This window comes from Mesoplodon mirus, assembly GCF_964341445.2.
Source record: "Mesoplodon mirus genome assembly, chromosome: 2".
In the NCBI taxonomy this organism is placed as follows: domain Eukaryota; kingdom Metazoa; phylum Chordata; class Mammalia; order Artiodactyla; family Ziphiidae; genus Mesoplodon; species Mesoplodon mirus.
Window position 1 is genome coordinate 37,844,684 of NC_138977.1, and position 19,096 is coordinate 37,863,779.

Sequence of the window (19,096 nt, forward strand, 5' to 3'; positions counted from 1 at the left end):
TGTAAAGCTTCCTCATTCTCTCAGGCTGTGGGCTCCCACTGCCTTCCCCACTGGCATTGCTCTTTGCTAACCACATAGCTGGACAGCTTCCTGTTGGTTTAAAGACCTTAAGTTAATACGATCTGATAGATTTTCATAGTATGATGCATCAGTGTGTCAAGATTTACAGAGCATGAAGACTTGATATTAGAGGAGTATTCTCTTCTTGTAATTGAATCTTTACAAAGTTCACTGTAGTCCTTGTTCCTTTGAAGATGTCGTATTAGTGTGTGTTTGTGGTACCTTTTCTGGTTTGGCACAAGTGATAAATCTTATTCAACACACAATGTCGAAAGTAGGAAATACTGTTGTCATGTTATTAGACACACACATGTCACCCAAGAATTTTTTAAGAATAAATTTATATTTAAGCCAAAGAGAAAAGTTCTCATGTGAGATGAAACAAGAATGTCAGAAGTAAGTTCTTTACTAACATTTTAGGTAATTTTTTTTTTTTTTTTAGTAATTTTGAGTAGCGATTGATCACCCTTACAAAACTTGTGGGGTAGGAGTCTCTACCCAGATGGCACTTCCCCGTGTTCTCAGGGAGGCTGCTCTGCATACAGATGTATATACACACAGCACTCATCTCATTGCCTTTATGTGTCTCTTGGGTTCTGAACCTCACAATAGCAAGAGCTTTGTATATTTTATCTTAGCACCCCAGTACTTAGCATGGTGTCTGATACATAATAAACCTAATCAATGTCCATGTGTGAATGATAAGCAGACTTTTTTTGTCCATTTTACTAAAGTATCTCTCATATCTTTAGTCAAAAAGAAGATCCCAGGGATTGTCACTGGATGCGGTTTATCACTGCCTCAATAGGACCATATTGTACCAGTTCTCCCGGGCACACAAAACTGTCCCGCAGCAAGTAGCTCTCCTTGATTCACTCAGGGTCCTGACTGTAAACAGGAACTTGATCCTGGGCCCTGGGAACCATGACCAAGAATTCATTAGCTGTCTGGCTCACTGCCTCATTAACCTGCATGTTGGAAGGTAACTCTTTTAGGTTCAGTTTGAATTTGTCTTTGATATTTTTCTACCAGAACTCTTTGTTCTACTTTTTTGATTATAACATTTCTTTTTTCTTTAATCTCGGTTTTACTTAAAACTTCATGAGAAGGTAAAAGACAAGGGTTGAATTTCTGCAGTGAAATATGAGTATATTTTTGCTTTAATTTTCTGTATCTTTAATTTTTTTGTTAATCACTTGTCACATATATAATTTTTAAATAAGAGTTTGCTTTTCAAGTAAATTAGATACACACTGTTGGAGGTTAAGAGGGGTAAAAATACAAGAATGCACTAAATAAATGCAATATATGTTAAATGGGTAAAATTAGTATTTTGCCACTGATTGCTTTGCAAGATATTTCTCTGGTGTCTGCTGGGGGCCAGGCATTGAATTAGGGACTGGGCTGAAATGTGAATGAGACAGACCCTGTGGCAGGTCTTGGAGCCTGCAGTCTAGGAGGGAGGATCCATAACTAAGCAATGTGCTCTGCTAGAAGCACGGTGCTTTGGGAGCACATAGCAGGTGCCCCTAGCCTGGGAGAGACATCTGAGTTACAGCTTGAACCTGGTTGAGGAGGAAGTTAATCCTCCAAAGAGAATGGGGAAGAGTGATGTGGGAAGAAAGAGCCATCTATGCAGTTGCCCAGAGGGCAAAAAGAATATGGCACATGTAGGAAACTGCAGGTATTTCACTGCTGCTGGAGCAAAGAGTGGTGAGATAAGATATGGGAGAGGGGGCACAGTCATAGGAGGAGAATGTTCTTAAATGAACTTTTCGTAATTTTTAGGTAAAAATGTTAATAGTGATGGAAAAGCGTCTTAAATAGTAAGATGCTCCTCTTAATGCTGTAATTTAGTTTAATTACATTTAGTTGAGTGGATTTGTGACATCATCGCTTGAAAATGGCATTCTCATGATAAACTATAAGTTCTGTTCTGTGCATCTGCCAAATGTCTGTCTGCCACTTATGGAGCTCTGTGACAGAGCCAGCGTTTACTTGTGTCTGCAGAGTAGTACTTAGTCATCACAGTTTCCAGCTGCAGTAATTTCCTTCATATAGTTTAAACTGACTGGAATTTTTCAGCAATGTGGATGGGTTTGGACTGGAAGCAGAAGCCCGCATGACTACATGGCACATTATGATCCCCTCGGACATTGAACCAGATGGTGGTTACAGCCAAGATATTAGTGAAGGTAGTTATCTCAATTTTTTCCCCCTTTTCTCTCCACTCATTTCTAAGATATAACCAAAAAAACCGACTTCAGAAACTGCCAACACTGACAACCAATCTCTCCATAGGGCGTACCTGAACATATACCAATATGCCCGCCAGCATGTACCAACGTGCTAGCTGTACATCTCCTTATGCCAGGATGAGTAAACCCCTGATATTGCTCACCCTCCACATTTCATAGTAACACCAGGAAACTTGGTGATACTTACATTTGCACAAGCAGTAGTGCAAATATGATACTAACTTGGCGCTTACTATTAAGAGAGCTGGCTATTGATAGTATTAGGCCAATCACAGTAGAGGCAAATAAATATTGCTTGAGACAGATTGTCAGTACTACCATTTTTACTCTTTCTCCCTTTTTAAAATCTAGTTTTCCCACTGATTTTGTAATTATCGTGCATATGAGAGTCTTTGGGTGGATTGATTTCTAATTTCCAACGTTGTTCAGTTGAAAAGATTAGATAATTACAGAAGTGTTTGTCTCTCCAGCAATATTTAGTGTGGTAGTTTTGCATATGATTTTATCCTTTATAGGTCCAGCACTCATTCTTTCATTCATTTAAGCATTAATTTGTTCTCTATTCTTTCACTAAAATTTCTTGAACCCCAGACACTAAGGACACAGTGATTCTTTTCACCCCCCAAGGAACTAACAGTCTAGAACACTGGTTCTCAAAGTGAGGTGCTCAGACTAGTAACATTGGCATCATTTGGGAACTAGTTAGAAAAGCAGATTTTCTGGCCCCATTCAGATCTACTGAGTACTCAGGACTCAGATACTCCGGGGAATGAAGACCAGCAATCTGTTTGAACAACCTCCCAGGTGATTCTGATGCTTGCTAAAGACTGACTGGCCTAGAGCAGGAGTCGGACAAATTAGCAAGGAGTCCAAAGCAAGATGGAATTTAATAGTAAAAACTTTTAAAAATATTTGTTTACTATTTCTTTCCTTTTGTAAAATTGTCAAGAACAATTAACTCATTTGTGAATATACCTTAAATATTTAGATCTAAAATTTACTTTTAAGTGGAGAATAAGTTCTTTTCTTTTATAGAAGAAGCTAGACAATGAAATATATATGTAATTTCCAGTTTTATAAATAAATGTGTAGTCTTTTTGCTTGATATGAAGTTTTTTGTGGTTTTTTTTTGAAGTTTTCCAGGTAGCCAACTACATTTTTGGTTATCTGAATAATCCTTTTTTACTGAGCTGGCTATGATGTGAAGCATTTTTTGGATAATTAAGTACTATACATCTAAGTTGAAATTCTTAGATAAAAAAGAAGAAAAAAAATACTAACTCCCTTTATATTCTTTTTGATCAGTTGCTGTTTTTCATTTCCTAGGGCGTCAGCTTCTCATAAAAGCTGTCAACAGAGTTTGGACTGAATTGATTCATAGTAAGAAACAAACCTTGGAGGAGCTTTTCAAAGTCACTCTACCTGTGAATGAAAGAGGCCATGTGGACATAGCTATAGCAAAGCCGCTCATTGAAGAAGCTGGTTTGAAATGTTGGCAGAATCATCTGGGTAAGAAAGTTTACAGATATCATGTGACCAAGGGACTTACATACAACTATCATATATGGGTGCACATTGGATATGAAATTAAAACTTTCCCCAAAAGATATTATGATGACAGTAGAAATGAAAATCAATACAATATAGCCCATTCTAGAATGATTATGCTGAGATTAGGTTTTTCTTCTTAGATTTTTTTTTTAATTAAAAAAAATTTTTTTTTAAATGTGTTATACATCAGGCATCTATGAGCTTGGTAAATAAGACATTGCTCACAACTTTAGTATGGTCACCATCTTGGTTATGAGTCTACATCCCTTATCTATAATTCTGAAATTCAAAAAGCCCTGAAAACCCAAGGTGTTATTATTAATTTGATGCCAGTACTCACTTGGTAGCAAAACCTAACCTATCTTTGTTTATCCTACTAGGCATTAATATTAATACATTTTGCTGCAGAAATATTAATTATTATATTATTAATTATTGTTTATTACCCTAGACCTTCTGGTAGTCTAGGGTGATACAGTACATATAATATACAATATATGTACTGTATCACCTTCTTAAAATTCTAAATTCCAAAGTATACGCGACACCAAAGATTTTAGGTAGGGGACTGTGAATTGTTATTAACATAGAAAGTGATTACAGTTAAAATAAATTTGCATATTATTGCAGAGCTATGAGGTTTCAACCAAATGTGAGTTCAACTAGTACAATAATTGTCAAGCAGCTATCCTTATACAAGTTAAGTAAATGTAATATCTGAGAGTGTCTGCATCTGTAACATAAGCTGCTTTTCATAACTACAGAATTGTGGTTTGTAACTGTTATGCAATGTATTAAAAGTAAGGCTAATAAATACATGGAGAAACTGTAAAATACTCTAATTTTAATTTTGTAGCCCATGAAAAGAAATGCATAAGTCGAGGAGAAGCTTTAGTGCCCACCACACAATCCAAATTGTCCCGTGTCAGCAGTGGCTTTGGTCTTTCCAAGTTAACAGGATCGAGAAGGAATCGAAAGGAAAGTGGGCTTCATAAACACAGTCTTTCCACCCAGGTAAATTGTTTAGTTTTATTAATGATATGATTAGAAATTTGTAATTCAAGGTTTAGTTGTAGTTTTTTTTTTTTTTTTTTGCGGTACACGGGCCTCTCACTGTTGTGGCCTCTCCCGTTGTGGAGCACAGGCTCCAAACGCGCAGGCTCAGCAGCCATGGCTCACGGGCCCAGCCGCTCTGCGACATGACATGTGGAATCTTCCCGGACCAGGGCACGAACCCGCGTCCCCTGCATCAGCAGGCGGACTCTCAACCACTGTGCCACCAGGGAAGCCCTAATTGTAGTATTTTATATAATACACTTAATACATGCAAGCATATGATTTGAAATGGAACTTTTCTGTGTTTTTGCTTTAGACAAGAGAGAGAAATAACTCAGGTTGTGGAGCCTTCTCCCATTTTATTATGATAAAATTGCACTATGAATGTTGTGTATTTACATCCATTTCATAATTGGACATAAGATGAGATTCAGATATTGATATATGATAGACTATGGATACTTTTTTCTCAGCTTTTCCAAACCTTCAATAATTTTATTAATAGTTATATAAATTTTAAAGCAACAGCAGATAAAATAGCTTTTATTTTTTATAATTTTGTTGTGCATGCCTGAGATTGATTTTTTTTTTTAACTCATCTACCTCCAGCATTAATTTCTTCCTCATCATACTGTCTTTGCCATCCCAGAATCTTAGTGGCAGCTGTGAAAAGGGCCTGGGAGAAACCATGTGTATGAGTCATTCCACGTGTCAGGTTGGGTTCACCAGGAAGCACACTCTGAGAGGGGGTTTAGTGTGCAGGATGTTTATTAGGGGTGCCCTTGATATTTGTGGATGGGAGAAGAAGGAAGCAGGATTGGTCACAGGGAAATGTCAGGCTACAGTGCAGGTCTGGCGACAGACCCAGCTGTGACCCAGGTGGAGCTTTGGTACCAAAATGACCTGTCAGAGTTGACCTTTACTGAGCTGAAATGGCTGAGCCTGCTTGCCTCCAAATCAGCACGTGATTGTGGGGTGCCCACAGCTCTCTGCAGCTGAGGTGATCCCTGAAGTACTGACAGCACTCCCAGAAGTTGTGGCAGTGAGCCCTTCCTTGAAAGGGGCACTGGGGGATGGGGGGTATATGGATCTGTGTCCATACCATAAGCCTCCATCAGATTCATTATATAATTAATCTTTCAGAGTTTTCTGTGGGGTTTTTTGGGTGTTGTTGTGATGCCTTTAATAGAATTTTAACTAACTTGGGGGCATTATTTCAAGGCTAGTTAACATTTTTTTCCAGGAAATCCATGAAATATTAAGACTTTTTCCACTCATTGTTAGGAGATTTCTCAGTGGATGTTCACACACATCGCCGTTGTTCGTGACTTAGTAGACACGCAATATAAGGAATATCAGGAGGTAAGAATCATAACCATAATAATGGTTTGTTTTGCATTCCTTGAGTGAGAAAAGACTGTTTCCCTTGATATCTTCCTCCTGCTTTTAAGAATAAGTTGCTGAACTGAATTTATCATCAGATAATGTTTTTGATTATCCCTGCCAGCAGCTACTTTGGCCATTGGTTTTAACATAGAAAGACTGGAACTTCCTACAGGCAAAGTGCATTAAAAAGTGACAGACTGGAGACCAGCACAGCTGAATCCTAATGACATTCACTACCAACATATTGCATGTGTTCGTTCTTAATAAAAATTAAAATATTGGAAAGATCCCTTTCTTTCATACTTAACAAGGAGACCATGAAAATGTGCATCAAAATCTCTGAGAAGTCTCTTAAAATTCTAAAAAATTAAAAGATAAAGTTATTTTTTATTACAAGTGCTTGGTGATTTTGTCAGTAAGAAATATTTTCAGTGAAATCCTCTTGATGAATTCATAGTTACTCAACAACTTATTCGAAATATTTTATTTCCATGGCAGCTGAGTTATATGTTATTAAAGATTTCTGAATGATAAGCTGCTAATATTTTATGGGCATGATACTAGATACTTAGTTGTTACAGGGGATTTCCTTCTGCCAGGACCACGTAAGTACTATGATGGTATCATTATAATATCAAGATTACTCCTTCAATAATCGTTAGTGTTAGTTGTACAGTATAAAGGGATCTTTATTCTTAAATTGTATACGTATATTCCATGAATTATTAGATAAGCATCTAATCATTAGGTGCTTAGTTTTAAGCATCTGCTGTTGAAATGTTACACATTTTGACATTTGACAAATAGAAAGAAGTTATTCCAAGTCATAAATTTCCATTTAAGTAAGGTGGTTTGGATCTATACCAGGGCCAAGTAAAAATGGTTTTCCTTTAATTTTTATATGAATGTTAAGTTCCCTATCAGAGATGCATGTGTATAATCTTTACCTAAAATTATTGGAAATGTTATGGTGATTACCAGGAATCTATAGTGTGTTGGCAATATTTTTTGTTGTGGCTTTCTAGATTTTCTTTTATTCATGTTCTAGTAACTGTTTTACAGTTGGGGGTGGGGAAGGGGATTCATCCTTAAATTACTGTCTTTATTAACTCACACTGGACAAACCGTTTCCATGTATTTTCATAAGTAATATTACCATCTTCCCTGTGCCCCAGCTACAAGTTCCTTCAACACTCAGGCGTACTGCACACGCTACCCTGTAGGGATCTTCCATGTATTGTATACTTGGTGCTAAAATAATCGCCTTGGGCCATCATTAAAACCCCACCTTCTCACAAGATCGGCAGCTTACTTTAACCATAAATAAATGTAACTTTACTTTTATAATATTGCCTGAAATGACCTGGATTGTTTTCTGTTTCCAAAGAATAACTTGGTTTCAAGGTACTTTTACACTGTTCATTGTTGCTCGTGCTTTTGCTTGAAAACCAACCTGGACTCCCTCTTGTTAGCGTCAGCAAAATGCCCTGAAGTACGTGACGGAGGAGTGGTGCCAAATCGAGTACGAGCTGCTGCGGGAGCGGGGGCTCTGGGGCCCCCCCATCGGTTCCCATCTCGACAAATGGATGTTGGAGATGACGGAAGGGCCCTGCAGAATGAGGAAAAAAATGGTGCGGAATGATATGTTTTACACCCATTACCCTTACGTGCCGGAAACGGAACAAGAGACAAACGTGGCGGTGAGTGTGCAGAATTCAGCGTTTGTAGTGACGCTTCCAAGTCTTCCTTCTTTTTTGTAAGCGTTTTCCCTTATTAGGTCAATTATGAAAAACACCTAATTTAGAAGATTTGATGAACTATAGTAAGTTGGTAATGCCAGGGTGCTGGCGGTGGAATGAAAAGGTGCAGCAGGGAGCCTTCACAGTGAAGTGGTTTGGATCTTAGACCCTGGAGCCAGCTGCTGGGTTTGAAACCTGCCGCTGCCCCTTCACTAGCTGGTGACCTCGTACCGGCCACGTTAACCTCTTCAGCTTCTGCTTTCTTTATGCGTAAAATGGAGAAAATAACAGGTCCATCTTAGAAGCTATTGGGAGGATTAAATTAATTAAAATTAGTAAAGTACTTAGAATAGTGTCTGGCACAGAATAAGCACTATCTAAGTGAGTGTTAATAAAATAAACATTGCCACTAAGCAATATTCTTTGAAGAAATACAGAGCACAGTTAAAGAATAATAATAGCCTGAGTGTATAGGTCTTCCCATTTATATTGCGAAGCTTCATCACTGCCTCCACAGGTATAAAACGAACAACATTTGCCCCTCAAGTTCCTTTTTATTCAGACAGGTTGCCCTTCCTAAAGACTTCATTCAGATTTTTGCACTGACCATAAAAATTTTGTCTAAAATGATCATGATCCAGGAATCATGTTTTTGCATTCGGGAAAATACAGTCTTCCCCAATAAAGTCACTGCAAATTTGGAAGAGAAACCCTTCATGGTTTAAGTACTTTCACATACCTGACTTTAATATGATTCTGTCAACAGTTGAAGAAACTAAGATTTATAAAGAAGACTTGGCACATGTGTCTTCTAGTAAGTAGTTCAGATCATATAACATGAGACAACTTGCATTGTTCCAGTGTCTCTTTTTTTCCCAACCAAAACCCTGGCTCCATTTATCTTGTGCTAATTGACTACACATTTGTCCTCATGCTACTTAAAATATAGGCCTTAGACCTGCTAATATATAGTTATTTAAGTTTTTTTTTTTAAGATAGCTCCCTAAAGTTTACTTTTCTCAAAGCTATTCCTTTCTGTCAAGAATGACATACTTGGGGGAATTCCCTGGTTAAGACTTCGCTTTCCAATGCAGGGGGTGTGGGTTGGCTCCCTGGTCAGAGAGCTAAGATCCCACATGCCTTGTGGCCAAAAAAACAAAATATATCGGGACTTCCCTGGTGGCACAGTGGTTAAGAATCTGCCTGCCAATGCAGGGGACATGTGTTCGATCCCAGGTCCAGGAAGATACCACATGCAGCGGAACAGCTAAGCCCGTGTGCCACAACTACTGAGCCTGGGCCCTAGAGCTAGTGAGCCACAACTACTGAAGCCCACGTGCCTAGAGCCCGTGCTCCTCAACAAGAGAAGCCACCGCAATGAGAAGCCCACACACCGCAACGAAGAGTAGCCCCTGCTCGCCACAACTAGAGAAAGCCCATGCACAGCAACAAAGACCCAATGCAACCCAAAATAAATAAATAAATAATAAATTTTAAAAAAACATAAAACAGAAGAACAAATTCAATAAAGACTTTTAAAAAATAATAAAAATAAAATAAAAACAGAATGCCATACTTGGTAAATTTTAATTTAAAGCACTGTAATTTCTAATACTAGCACACTATGTAGAAAAAAAAAATCCACCTGTATTTTTGTAGCCTTTTAATAGCACCTACGTTTGTCAGATCACAGTAGCAATATAATCTCTATTCTTCATCCATTTTCCCCAAATAAATAATTGAATAAGAATTTAAGCCTGTAGCAATTTAATAAAATATTTCTTACTGAGTCAACGGTCATTCAAATTGAATCCATTCAGGGCTAGGAAAATAGAAGATGAATGTGCTCTCCTAAATATGTGACCATTCACTATCTATATAACTGAGGCATATACTTTTTGAGTTACATAACCATAGTATTTTTTTTATTGTGTCTGTGCCTTTCCTTCTTTATAACAGTGTCATTTGTTTTACAAAAGTGTATTTGAAGTTCTGTATCAGATAAAAACAAAATAACCTATTCAGAGTCCACACTTACAACCTTAATATCATTAACATTTTACCTAAGCCAAGGAGTTCACCGGTCTATGAAATCTAAACAGACAGTCTCAGAAATAAGTATGAACCATACAGAACTTTTTTTTTTTTTTTTAAACCAGATAGGTTACGTATTGGGAAATACAAGGCAGTCAAATGTTAGAGATACGTTTACAAAAAAGAAAAAGCAGGTGGGAAGGGGAGATGATTACAGGTTGTAGAATTCACGCTGCTGCTTAAGTTCATGCACAAGTCAAGGTTAATCTGCTCTGATGAAGTTTTCTGAATGAATAATGATTTTGGTGTTGCTAGTTCAAAATCTTTTGTAAATTTGAAACCCCATTAAATGTCCACTTTTTTTTCTTATGGAATATGCAGTCTGGCAATATCAACAGCAAAGAAAATTCCAAAAAGTAGAGCAGCTGCTATCCCACTAACTTCTGTTGTGAAATCAAAAAAGGAGAGCAGATACTTAACGAAGCACAGTGAGCTTGATGCTCTGCAGAGCGGTCACTTGCAGTTTCCTGTATGTCTCATGACAGCCCTCTGAAGTGTAGTTATATTATTATCCCAATTTCACAGATGATAAATAGAAGCCTAGAAAATTAAGGAACACCTTCTAGGTCATGCTAAGTATTGGAGCAAGATATAATGACTATAGATTGACAGTTCCTCCGAAGTTCCTCACTCTTGAAAAAGGATTCCAATCTTTGGTGGTTTTGAGAAGTTGTCAGTGGACAGTGAATTTCTTCCAGACAGAACCACACATTGGGTTGGCCAAGAAGCTCGTGCGGGTTTTTCTGTAATGTCTTATGGAAAAACCTAGACGAACTTTTTGGCCAACCCAATACTAGGTTTTGTCTCTCTAATGCTAAAGAATATCTAGAACTTAATAAATGTTGAGTGAATGGACTTACCAGAACTCTTTCTTCCTAAGTTAGAGTTTATCCATTGCTTCCCATTCAGCATTCTTATAGAATTTTCCTAATTATTTTTCCACTAAAAAGGGCTAGAGTCAAATTATATGGGGTGTGAAGTTTATATAACTTGGGGAGGCACTATAAGAAAAAGAGTACAAAATTATATACTAGGGCCCCACTTCCAGGACTTTGAAAGGAGCCCATGGGAAGTGACGGCTGTTGAGGTATATGCTTCATTAATTTCACCATAAATCCTCCTGTGGTCTGAGCTGTATTAAATATTGCCTCCCAGAGTTAGAGATCAGTCACGTCTTCCCTTTCAGCTCCCATAAACGTGTTGCCCTCCTTGCACCCATGTTTATAAAATATAAGCAGTACTTTTTGCGACATTACAGGTATTTCAGGTATAACAGGTACAAACTGAAAATTGCTTTTAAGGCCTCTTGATAGGTAAAACAGGCTTTGCCTGGAGTAAGGACAAATGATTTGATCTTTGCCTTGTTTATTAAGAACAATTATTGTTTTAAGTAACATTTAAATCTTTAGGCCTCTTAATTGAACTGAAGAAATACAGTGATGATTTAAAAGTTATTTCTTGTTTTAAAATCTTTGATGTGTTAGAAATGAATCAAGTGATTATTTCTTTAGTCATTAAAGTTTTATTCCTTAAACCTGGATAATGCTACATACTGTATTAAAAAAGCTTACCTTTTATTATAAGTTTTGAATTTTATTTTTAAATTAGTTGTTTATTTATAGAATGTAGAACATGTGAGTGTTTCATTTGCCGCTGACTTAAAAGCTTTGAAAGTTTATCAAATAAAATTGTTTTAATGGGAACAACAATAATTTTTTTGTCCTGAGAAAAGTTATGTACATGTGGAAAATTCTCTGATCTCACATAAAAATAATTTATCCCCTTTGCACAGGGACTTTCCTTAGGGGACCATTTTCAAAACTAAAATAGCTATACTGAATTGCACTGTAATTCTGTATTTTAAGTGGTAATATTAGTTATAAATATTAAGATGTGAGCCTGGGATATGATGAAAATACAGAATATGGTTGTTTTTAAGCAGTTGTCTAATTACTCTGAATCCTAAGGAATGAGAATAAAATTCCATATCTTGCCATTTAAGAAGTTATATTTAAGTACTAAAACCAGGTTTTAATTCTGTAATCCCCTTATTTTCACAGAATAATAATCTCAAACAAATTTACTATTCTTTGCAAATACAATTGGGGCAAAGGCCTCACCATTTCCTATTAATGTTGGGCTGCTTGGGGCAGAAGGTAAACGACTTACCTGAAGTTCCTTTTCTAATTAAGGGAGTCTCATGTGGGTGCCTCCACATATATTTTTATATAATATATAGATATCACAGGACTCATAGGAACTAAGCAACTCATTCAAGAAATTCCATTGCCAGCAATATAGAAAAATTGGAAGTAAAGGGAGTATAATATTATTTTCTACAAATTCTGACTTTGAAAAATTTAGGTTTCTATATAAACATAATTATAATAATAATTTAGTTATAAAAGTTTAAAGAGTGCTATGATAATGCTAAAATTATTAGTATAACATATATCTTCGCTAATGAATGCTGTACCTTTTAGTAAAATAAGATCCTCAATCAGTAAGTGGTTCAGTGGGCAAATAAGTATTAAACCAGCACTGTGCCGTATGCTGCAGGGAAAATACAATTGTGTACATGTCAGACCCTGCCCACATTCTGGTTGGGGATATATAGTGGACATCAGAATTGGGTTTGACAATAGTAATTGGTCATTTTGCTATATTGGTTTATCACATATCTGTCCAGTGATCTACCTTGTTTTTTTATTAATTTCAAAATGAGTTGCAGAGTCAGTACCCTTCACCCCTAAATACTTCCCCATGCATATAAATAGAGTTCAACATTTGTTCATAATTCTTTTTTATTGACATAAATTTTACATATATTGAAATATATAAATCCTAAGTGTACTGTTCAGTGAGTTTTAACAAATGTGTAGTAATACTCGTGTAACCCAAATCTTTACCAAGATTGAGAACATAGATGTATATTTTCAAGATTATCCTTCAACATAAGGTATGCTTTTAAAAATTTGCTTTTAAGGAGAGAGGTTTATTAAAACCATATTAAGTATTTGAAAGTATGCCCAGTAGTTCAATGTTTGTTTTGCCAAGGGAAGCAAACATCTGTAAAAGCATTTTGCTTGCTCATATTTACTCTAGGGAAAGGTACTAGAAGTCATCTCCAGGTACAAACTGTGAAAAGGAAGAAAAATTGGAATGATTCTTGGATGTGTTACTGTCTGTAGCTGTCTGTGTGTTTACACGCACAAGTCACACACTCCAGTTCAACAGATACTGCCTTCTTGTTAGTCTAGATTTTATTGAGAATAAAATATAGAGTAACTACCTAATTCTTTAGAAAGTAATTTTTACAAAAACTTTTGGTTTGGAGGCTGATGATCCAGGCTCCCTTCTGCTATCAGCCTTTCTGAGGTCATAGCTGTGAAGGTAGCAAAGGAAATAAGTCCTTGAGCTTTTAAGGGAAGGTGTTTTTTCACTAACAAGCGCTTAGTGATTTCTGTGGTATGAGATATTGTAGATAATAGTTTAAACCAGTTGCTTCTGTTACAAAACAGATCTAGGGATAAACACAGTAAAAGGTAGGTGGAAGGTGATAGCTAGCACTAGGTTCTGTTATCTGGTTTTCTGTTTTTTCCTTTGAAGCCGTATAAAAACTTGCCTGTAAATCATCCATGACACTCGCAGCCTGTGGTGAAGTTTTGTCTGTGAGGTTTTTAAGTTTGTCCTGTTCAGTAGCCTTGAGAATTTTAGTGTAGTTTCTTTTACTTTAAAACTACTTTGGATAATTGAGAAAATAATCACAAGATGCTAAGTGATCATTTCAAGCAGCTTAGGATATCATATTAATTTTGTGTGAGTACATCTTCCATATTCCATACAGTCCTCAAGAATATTTTATTTTTGTGTTGTTCTTTGTTATTTTTTTCTGATGTGTCTATACTTAATACCGTTTTCAGTCTGAGATCCCAAGTAAACAGCCTGAGACACCCGATGATATCATTCCTCAAAAGGTAAAACACAAAATACCATAAAAGAATGCAAAATACTTGCAGTTTTGTTTCTTTTTCCTTTGTGTTATTTTGTTTTTGTTTTCTTTTATTTTGTTTTATTTTAGTGCATGGTAGACTAGACTAACCTAAAGGGTTGACTTTCAATTTGTTGTTTCTGTAAGTTCCTTAGAGTTGAAAAGTGAATTTCATTCATGCTGAGAGATGTCCTCGTCTCTCTCGCTTTGTTCTGATTAGCTTTGTAGGGTCTGAATGCTGCTCACTAACAGGCTGAGTATTCACTGCTCTCACCGTGAAATGTGTACTGCTTCACACTTAAACTAACAAGTTCCAAGGCATGTTAGTAATGGGCAGCCTGACACTACCAACTTTTTGTTTTAATTACTCATTTAATTCTTCTAGATATTAAACAGTATATATTTTGAGGATGCAAGTGTATTCTCTTTTAAAATTACTTTTTCAATCAGAAGGAACTAAATGGAAACTAAGCATATATGACCACTTTTTAAAATACAATTTTAATTTATTTTAATTAATTTAAATTTATATAATTGTTTTCTTTTTCCAGAAGGATTCAGTACATAATTCAGTAAAAAAAAAAAAAAAAAAACAGTTCAGAAATGTCACAGAAATATACCTCAAAATATTTAAGGGAAAATGCTTATAGTTCCAAGTGTAAGTCAGGTATGAAGTCAGTAACCAAGATGTTGTCCCACATCTGTTAATTCATTGTCTTGCCCATCACTAACTATGCTTTCATCTTTTTAAAACTGAACAGTTATGAGTTGAAGATAATTGTTAGATCTCATGTAGAGAATTGTTATAGTACAAAATTTACTACCCTGCTTTCATTTCAAAAATATTGCAGTATTATTAGTCGGTTCATCAGATCCTTCCTTCCATAACTGTAATATTTTTTTACATCATTTCAATACTTTCCTATGTTATGTATTTCAGTTTCCATTTGCTGCATATCATTCATCAGTTAGCTTGCAGCTCTCTTCATTCTCTAACTTTATACCTGAAGTTAAAAGAAGGGTAATGGTGGCTTGAGTTAGGCATCTTTTCATCTCAAAATTGGTTCAGTATTTTAGTCTAAATATTCCTGTTGGACACTTGTTTTCTACTTTAGTTGAAAATCAATTTTTTTAAAAAGGTCTTGCTTAAGATAAGCATTATTGTAGACAGTACATATAACTACCTGAGTCGAAGAGTTAGGCTGATAGAATACTTTCAATTAGACATTCATAGGAAAAGAAAGGTAAGATAATGTTTAGAAAGGGAAGGTCTTTAAGCATGTTTCAAACCCTGTCTTTTTCTTAATTGTTAATTTAAAGTCTGGGTCTTATTATGATCAACCTGTATACATATAAATTTTTCCCTATGGTTTTACATTTTTGTAGGAAATTTTAGACCTTAATTTTTCATTATCTATTGTTTTAAGAAAAAAAAGTTTGGGTCAATCAGAGAACCTGCTTTTAGGATAAATATTAATTATTCTGTAAAGGAAATGCTTTTGTATCATACACCAAAAAGATAAATCTTTTCTAATGTTTCTACATAATTAATTTCTTCTTCAAAATGGACTTATATGTTCTTGATATACTCATTTAGTTAGTAAGTTTATGGATCACATTCTTTTACACAACAAACAACAGGATGTTCTAGCAAATTAGACATACCAGCTTGGAGTAGCAGGCCAACCAAACAGTGTCATCTGACCTGAAGCCGGTCGATTCCATATTGGGTCAGGACTCTCAAGGTTTGGGCCATTTCCAGAGTTCCAGAGAGACATGGGAATATGAGAACAGGGCAGTTCTGGATCCCTACTTCCAAATATCTGAAGTAAACACTCACACAGGTAATTCCAACTGAATGGATGGCCCTTTAGGCTTATTTACTTGGGGTGGAAGCAAGGTTTCAGGCTCCTCAGAAACTAGACATCCCCTTGCAACTTGATGCTCTCCAACACTGGGCATTCTCTCTACTGTACTGATGCATCAGTGAGGCTGTACTATACTAACATGGAAACATTTGGCTAAAGATGATGTGTTTCTTTTTTCGGGAGGAACAAAACTGCTAATATTGTTGTTTTATATATATTTTTTTAAATCAGTGCAATTTAAAAATAGAGAAACTTAATCCAAAAGACTGGATTTACCCTTTATAAATACAGTCTATTAAGTCTTGAAGATAAATTATCTGAGTCCTTTCCTTTTGTTGTTTCTTAGAAACCTGCTCGATACAGAAGAGCTGTAAGTTATGACAGTAAAGAATACTACATGCGACTAGCCTCTGGCAACCCAGCCATTGTCCAAGATGCCATCGTAGAGAGTTCGGAAGGTGAAGCTACTCAGCAAGAACCAGAGCATGGTGAAGACACTATTGCTAAAGTCAAAGGTCAGCCTTCCTCTCTGATTTTAATTAAAAACCATTTGGGAGCATTCCTTTTACTTGAGTCTATATGAAAATACTAGCAACTATAAACAGTAGGGCCAACCTAAAAGTATCCGTACATATTTTACTATCACATCCTTCTTAAAGATTGATTTCTATATCAGAACTAAAGAGACTGGCTCTTCTTTATTGCCTACAGATGAATGTAATGTGCCTGTTAGCTTGCTAATTTTTTTTCACTGTATCTGGCAGAATTCTCAGTGGTAGCTGATATTTTAAGTTAAGGCCCTGAAAACTAAATAAATATATATAAAACTAAACCAACCACTAAATGTGTCATTAATGCATGTTGGCTAACAGTAAGAAATAATGGTCTTTCTTCCAATGAGCTAAGACAGATTATTCCAAAGCTATACTTTATGAGCCTAGAAACACATGCATATGATGATGAATTGGACTAAAATGGCCATGGACTTTTTGATTCTGTACTTCTGCATATGTGTGCCCTCTGCCCTCTTGCTACAGCTTCTCTGTGATCTGGACTTACCCAGTCTTGAAGATACTGGTCAAACTCTCTTCCTCTGAAGGCTTTTCCCAATTCCGCTGTCCTCCAGTAGCACTTTGTTCATATCTTTTATAGCAATTTCAGTGATTTCTTTCACTGATTTATGTTTATAAGTTTCTCAGAGGCAGAGGTTATTTCTCCTCTCACTTTATAGATTTTGGCACATGCCTAGCACAAAATGGGAATTCAGTCAATATTGAATAAGTAAATCAGTCCATTGTTTTAATTTTTTAAGCCTCTGATTTATCATAAATTCAAAAGTCTTGGTGTAGTCTATAGATAGCACCCTAGAATATAAATTAAGAACTCTAAATTAAAAATTATTTTCAGATCTCATTGATAAAAAACTAACAGTATATGACCATATCAACAAAAAAATTTATCTGCAATTGTGATCGGTTTCTCCTATTACATTATACCTGTTCTCTCTTGTGATAACTATGAATTATTAAAGATTTCCTAATCCAACTAACATTTTCATAGAATCGATGAAACTTTTATTAGTTGAACAAAGTTTTCAGCCTTATCATTTCTTGACACTGCATCAGCAAAGTTATTGAGATGGGTCCAAAGTTGTATTTCCTGGCTATAAACAAGGTGTATAATTCACAGTTTGTGATGTCTTGTGTTTGGGTCATTGGCATTTAACTTCTCTTGGCCTCATTTTCCTAATGTCTAATTGAGCTAAAACCACAAATATTGGTGTCACTACTATGATATGCAAGATGCTATGCTAGACATAGAGTTGGAGGTTTTGATTCGTCAAACTAAAAATAAACCAGCTGGAAGCTTTTCCCCTTGTGGATATTCTCAGCAAGAATTGATCTTTCTTGTTTATTTATTATACTCTTTCACATGTGAAAATGAGGTTCTTCCCAAGGCAGAGCAGAACCTCTGATAACTTGTGTTCAAAGGATAGGATTCTAACAGGCTGATATATGTTTTTCCAAAATTCTTAATGTAACTATCATTGGTAAATACAACATTACTTTTTTTGGTACAGAACTAAAGAATATTAAATTAAATGTGAGATTTAGAGTTTATTTTAAGTGTTTCCCATACTCTGGGTTATCAGTGGTTACTTTCATCAGCTGATTTTAATTTCATCTCCTGTGATTATCAATAAAATTATCAAAATGTAGGCAGTAAAATGATAACTTATGTGGCACATTAAATTGTCTGGCCCTATATTTTTAAAAGAATTGTGTTCTTATTCTTTATGACCTGATGATTTAATCAAATTCATTCATGTATGAATGACCATACTGCCACTTGTAATATGAGTCTTGAAGTAGTCCTCATGGGCCCTCCAAGTAGGTGGAATCTCTTATAATCATGTTTATAACTTGCTGTCCTTATTCTTGTTTCTGATAATGACTGATCATTTATTGAGGGTATCCCCTCAATGACACCTGCCCATTAGCACCACCACTTTTACCATTAATTATTCTAAGCCCTCTGTTTATCATCATCATCTGACACTTACTGAGAATTTACTATTTATTATGCATGATACTAAACACTTTACATGAATTACCTCATTTAGTCCTTCAACAATCCTCCTGGTATCCATGATAGATAGTATTCTTGTCCCGGTTTTATAGATGAGAAACTGAGGTTCAGAGGGGACAAATAATACCCCAAGGTCATGCAGCTGTTTAACTCCAGAGCCTGTGCTGTTGACCACTGAACTGTGCTGCCTCCCCATACCTTCCAGAACTATCTCAAATTGGAAATGTAGAGGAGGGACCACGTGAAACTAAACGGCTCCCAAATGACCCCAGCAAGACCACATGACCCTCTTGGCTCTTACCCTGCAGGACTGGTCAAGCCGCCTCTAAAACGGTCTCGATCTGCACCTGATGGAGGAGATGAGGAGACCCAGGAGCAGCTACAAGACCAGATTGCTGAGGGTAGCTCTATAGAAGAGGAGGAGAAGACGGACAACGCCACCCTGCTGCGCCTATTAGAAGAGGGAGAAAAGGTGCCTTACTTCTGAAAAGGAGGGATTGTATT

At 36.1% G+C, this 19,096-nt stretch overlaps 1 protein-coding gene across 7 annotated transcripts in view; it reads left to right on the forward strand.

Moving 5' to 3' along the window:
* Nucleotides 1–19,096, forward strand: part of WDFY3 (WD repeat and FYVE domain containing 3) — a 279,594-nt gene that overhangs the window by 211,338 nt on the left and 49,160 nt on the right. For all 7 annotated transcript variants that reach the window (XM_082632435.1, XM_082632434.1, XM_082632436.1 and 4 more), the window contains 9 exons: nucleotides 813–1,042; nucleotides 2,146–2,255; nucleotides 3,645–3,827; nucleotides 4,726–4,883; nucleotides 6,210–6,287; nucleotides 7,784–8,011; nucleotides 14,068–14,121; nucleotides 16,350–16,518; nucleotides 18,901–19,064. In XM_082632435.1, the coding sequence (XP_082488561.1) occupies nucleotides 813–1,042; nucleotides 2,146–2,255; nucleotides 3,645–3,827; nucleotides 4,726–4,883; nucleotides 6,210–6,287; nucleotides 7,784–8,011; nucleotides 14,068–14,121; nucleotides 16,350–16,518; nucleotides 18,901–19,064 (1,374 nt within the window). The remainder of the gene's footprint in view (nucleotides 1–812; nucleotides 1,043–2,145; nucleotides 2,256–3,644; nucleotides 3,828–4,725; nucleotides 4,884–6,209; nucleotides 6,288–7,783; nucleotides 8,012–14,067; nucleotides 14,122–16,349; nucleotides 16,519–18,900; nucleotides 19,065–19,096) is intronic.